Genomic DNA, 4,474 nt, shown 5'->3' with positions numbered 1-4,474 from the left:
GTCTTTCAGAAAAGCACACACATTTTCCATAGACAAAGAAACACACACACATAGCCCCTCTGCGTGTTTCAGACCCTGATTACTGAAGGCAAGGGAACCCCCAGAGTTCCATGCTTGTGTTTTCCGCGTGGTGAGTCCTCACCATCTCGGCCGAGGAGCGGAGTTCTCCCTTCTCTGGGAGCCTGCACGAATTCGGGGCATTACCTTGGGGCTATCCTTCTGCCAACGGCAGACAAACATCAGTGCAGGATGCCTGCCTGGCCTGGGGACTCTGGCTAAGTGACCAATGTGCTACGTGCAGCCACGCTGCTCTGGGAGTCCACCTCAGCCTCGCCCCAGGGGCGACAGGGCCTGGCCCGGCCCCTCCCTCCGCTCACATGACACAGGGCTTAATGTCCTGGCAGACGCTCTGGTGGTGGTGGTGATGGTAGTAGGGGCCGCTGGCCGAGGGGTGGAAGGAGGAGACGCTGTTAAAGCTGAGGACGAAGTCCTTCCTGTCGCACACCGGCGTGGAGTGGTGCTGGTATCGGGGCAGCCCCACTGCAAGGAGGGAGAAAAGAAAACTTTTCAGAAACGTTTCTTCCGCTGAGGACAGGGCACATAATGTTGGAAAACTTAATTCAACTTTTGACTCCAAGGGGGTTGGCCTGTCTTTTTGTCGATTGCGGTAAAACTGGGAGAGGAAACCCAGCCCCAGAAGCTTCTCAGAGTTTCAAACTGAAGGCCAAACTGAAGGCCGACTCTGGAATCCCGGGTTGGGGTCTCCTTTGGTTCACACGGGGCCGCAGAGCATAGTCCCCGCGAGGCCAGGCGCTCTGTGCCCGGGTGTCTGTTACTCCCAGAGGCTGGGCGGGGCTCTAACAGTCCCTGGCCCCAGGCCCTGCGCCGGGTCCCTGCCCGCAGGGCTCCAGCCGGTGCTGCTGAGGCCCAGCCCCTGCCCCCGAAACACCACGGTCTCCCTCGCTTCTGGTTTCGAGCCCCCTGCCTTATTTCCCAACCAACTAGCCGGCTCCGAGGAGCAGGCTCTGCACACCAGGGGGGTGACAGAAAACAATCCCACGGCCAGAGAAAGGCCGAGAACAAACGCGCGCATCTCTGTGGGTCGCGCCTCGAGGAAAGCGGGACCCCCGGAGCAGGGCCTGCCCTTGGGTGAGAGCTCGGCTGCGGCCCCTTTGCCGCGGGGGGAGCCTTTGGGAGAGCAGGGCCGGCCCGCAGCCTCTCCCCGGGCCTGAGCCAGGCCTCCGGGAGCCGACTTTTGCTTTTGCTTTCTCGGCGCCTCCGGCCCGGGGGCGCAGTTGGCTGGGCTTCCGGCTCGCTGGGCCCCGCGCTTCTCCCGGCCCGGGCCTCTCTCGGGGCTGGGCTGGGCTGGGCCCTTTTCCCCGAGGCCTTTCTAGTCTCGCGTGCGCGTCGGGGACCGCCCGCCCACGCGGGTGCAGGGCCGGGTTGTTCCGCGCGCGCGAAGACCTTACCCAGCGGCCCGCGGCGCCTCGCCCGGCCGCATCCAGCGCTCGCTGAGCCACCGGGCGGCCCCGCGATCAGCGCCCGACAACACCGACTGTGGCCAAACGCGCGCCCCGACGTGAGCCGTCGCTGCCGCGCAGGTGCGCTTACCCCCGCGTTAAAGCACCTCTTGGTGGCGCTTCCCGCATCTCTAGCCGGCGGGCCCGGCGCTTTGATGGGACCGAAGGACCTAAGAGCCCAGCTCCTTCCTGAAAGGTTCTCAGGAGGCAGAGAGGCCGAGGGGCCTCCCCGAGCACGCGGGCCTGGGCCGCGCAGGCGTCGTGCTGGGAGCGCGCGCTCGGGGCACCTCCTCGGCCTCCCCGCTCCTCGAGGGGCCCTGGGCTCTCGGTCGGCCGCGGCCCGGCCTGGGAGACGCCAGCTAGCCCCGTGGGGAAGAGCGTTCGAGGGGCCGGGAGCCAGAGCACGGCTGGGGGCTGGGGAGAAGCAGAGCGTCCCGGCCGGGCCATGGCCTCCTCGGGGCTCCCAGACTCGGTCCGGAGGGCGCGCGAGCTCCCGGGGGGCCGGCGAGGCAGTGTCGCTTCTCCTCTAGACAGAGTCGTGCTCCCGGGTCCCCGCGCTTCTGGGACCCGTGCGTGCGCCCGGTGTGTGGCGTGGGGCGAGGGCGGCCTCACTGAACGGTCAGAAGGCTCTTTCTGCGCGATTCTGAACGTTGAGGGAAGTGTTTCACGGCAGCCGCGGAAGTTTCACGAACCCGCCTCGGAGTCCCGGTTGCGGCTGAGCAGGGCGGCGAGAGCGCGGAGCGGGGAGCCGGGAGGGGAGCGGATGGGCGGGAGAGCGCAGAGCGCGCCGCCAGGGCTCAGAGGTGATTGACAGCCCGTCCCAGGGGGATTAAAAAACAATAAGAGGGGAGGGTCGTCTGTGTTGGTTACTTGTTGAAATTCCCATAAAACTGAACAAGACTCCGCTCTCAGTGGGTTAAGTCAGGCTAAAATCCTCTCCGGTGTGGTCCTGCCCAGACTGTCTTTGTTTAGTTAACCTCTGAGACCCGCATTTAAAAGGCCTCTTTGGGAAATTTCACCGTCCAGGGAACCAACATCTTTCGCCCATTTCTGGACTTCCTTTCTCCCTGACGCTCTGCCCCACACCGATGCACGAACATGTAATGTAGGTGTCGTCGTCCTGCGAACCCTTTTCTAATCGGGGCGGGTGAGTGTCAGCTAGAGCCCCCGCTTGCCGGGCAGACCAGCCTGCCTACGAGGGGTTAATGTAAGGGTTTATCTCCACTGTCCCCATAAACCTGGCTAAATATTCAAATTCCCTCCTCCACCCCCATCTGTCCCCTCCCACCTTTCAGCGCCTTGGGCGAGTCAATAAATTTTCAAAATCTGCAACCAACACAATTTACACCATCAACACGACAAGGGGCGCCCAACGGGCAGGCGTTTCTCAGGGGAGCCTCGCTGCGGGCCCCAGGTCCTGCTGGCCTAGGCCGGACCCATGTGTCATCAACTTGGGTCCACCGTGGGGGGAGGCAGGAGACTCCTCCACCGCTTGGCGCCTCTCCTCCCTGGCAACACTTTCCTTTTGTGCAGGGTCCTGGAACCCCTCTGCTTTCCTGGCGTCCCTCCCTCCTTTCCCCTCCTCTCAAACCTCGCCCAGCGGAGCCCCTCCCCACGCACACGGCAGGTACCGAGCATCTCCCTTCTGGACATGTACTTTTGGGTGAAAGTACAGCAAAACCAATTTGAAAAAACGACACAAGAAAGCAGCCACAGTGCCTTGGCCAAGGTCCCCTAAGGCCACAAGGCTTCCCCCTAAGCTAAGTCAGGCCTGAGACTGGAGCCCTGCAGTCCGTGAGGACACTCGGAGAGCCCGAGGACACAGGCACTTGACTCCATCCTCCTCGGGGTGAAAATTCTGGAGGCCCGGCAGGGGCCAAGCCTGTCGGGGAAGGCCCAGTGACCCCGACCCCACCCCCCATAGGATGCCAGCTTCCCCTGGGCCTCGGCCACCCAGAGCGGGGAGGCCTAGAGGCGACGCGCCGGCGGGCCAGGCCCCGTGTTACCTGGGAGGTCCTCGCGGGCGTTCTGGTGCAGGTAGCTCTGCTCCAGCGAGTAGGTGGACATGCTGGTGTGCAGGCCGGCCGGGGCCGCGGGGGTGCCGCCCGGCGTCAGGGCGGGCGGCTGCTTGAGGTAAGGCGAGGCGCCGGGCGAGCTCCAGTGCGCCGCGGGGCTGGTGTAGGGCGAGTGGCACTCGATGGCGCTCGCCACGGCCGGGGACGAGGGCACGGGGCTGCTGCTGCTGTCCGGGCCGTAGTCCCCGCCGCCGCCCCCGCCGCCGCCGCCCCCGGCCGCGCCGACGCCCCCCGGCCCGGCGGGCACCGGGCAGCTGGCCATGTAGGTGGAGCCCGGGTTGGGCGACATGTGCGGGACGTGGTGGTGGTGGTGGTGATGCGGATGCGCGTGGCCCGGGGCGCCGGCGCCCGCGTCGTAGCCCGCGGGCATCATGTCGAGGCCGCCGTAGCCGCCTTGCCCGTGGCAGCCGAGCGGCGCCGATGGCGGCGCCTGGAAGTCGAAGCCCTGCGGCAGCAGCGAGGCCCCGAAGCCCAGGCCGCTCACCACGCGGTGGTACATGGGCTTGAGCGCCTGGCACTTCCGCCTGAAGCCGCGCGGCCGGCGGCGGAACGAGCCCTCCTCGAACATGAACTCGCTGGCCGGGTCGATGGTCCAGTAGTGGCCCTTGCCCGGCCGCCCGAGGCCCTTGGGCAGCTTGATGAAGCACTCATTGAGCGAGAGGTTGTGGCGCACGGAGTTCTTCCAGCCCTGGTAGGCGCCGCGGAAGAAGGGGAAGCGCGCCTGCAGGAACTGGTAGATCTCGCTGAGCGTCAGGCGCTTGGCGGGCGAGCTCTGGATGGCCATGACGATGAGCGCGATGTACGAGTAGGGCGGCTTCTCGGGCCGCCGCAGCCCCGAGCTCGCCTTCTTGGCGCCCGCGCCGCTGCCGCCCGCGCCCC

General features: G+C 66.0%; 1 protein-coding gene across 1 annotated transcript; it reads right to left on the bottom strand.

Annotated features, from left to right (window-relative positions):
• Positions 1-373: 373 nt before the first annotated feature.
• On the bottom strand, positions 374-4,472 carry FOXF2 (forkhead box F2; the record flags this gene model as incomplete). The annotated part of the gene is made up of 2 exons (XM_029242211.1): positions 374-540; positions 3,527-4,472. Coding segments are annotated over 2 exons (1,113 nt in total), but the record flags the coding sequence as incomplete, so codon positions are not given.
• Between the last annotated feature and the right edge of the window lie 2 nt (positions 4,473-4,474).

The sequence above is a fragment of the Monodon monoceros genome, unplaced genomic scaffold (genome assembly GCF_005190385.1).
Source record: "Monodon monoceros isolate NGI ecotype Baffin Bay Population unplaced genomic scaffold, NGI_Narwhal_1 Super_Scaffold_3, whole genome shotgun sequence".
NCBI classification, from domain to species: domain Eukaryota; kingdom Metazoa; phylum Chordata; class Mammalia; order Artiodactyla; family Monodontidae; genus Monodon; species Monodon monoceros.
Note: the sequence above shows the minus strand (reverse complement) of the source record. Positions and strands in the feature narration are given on the sequence as shown.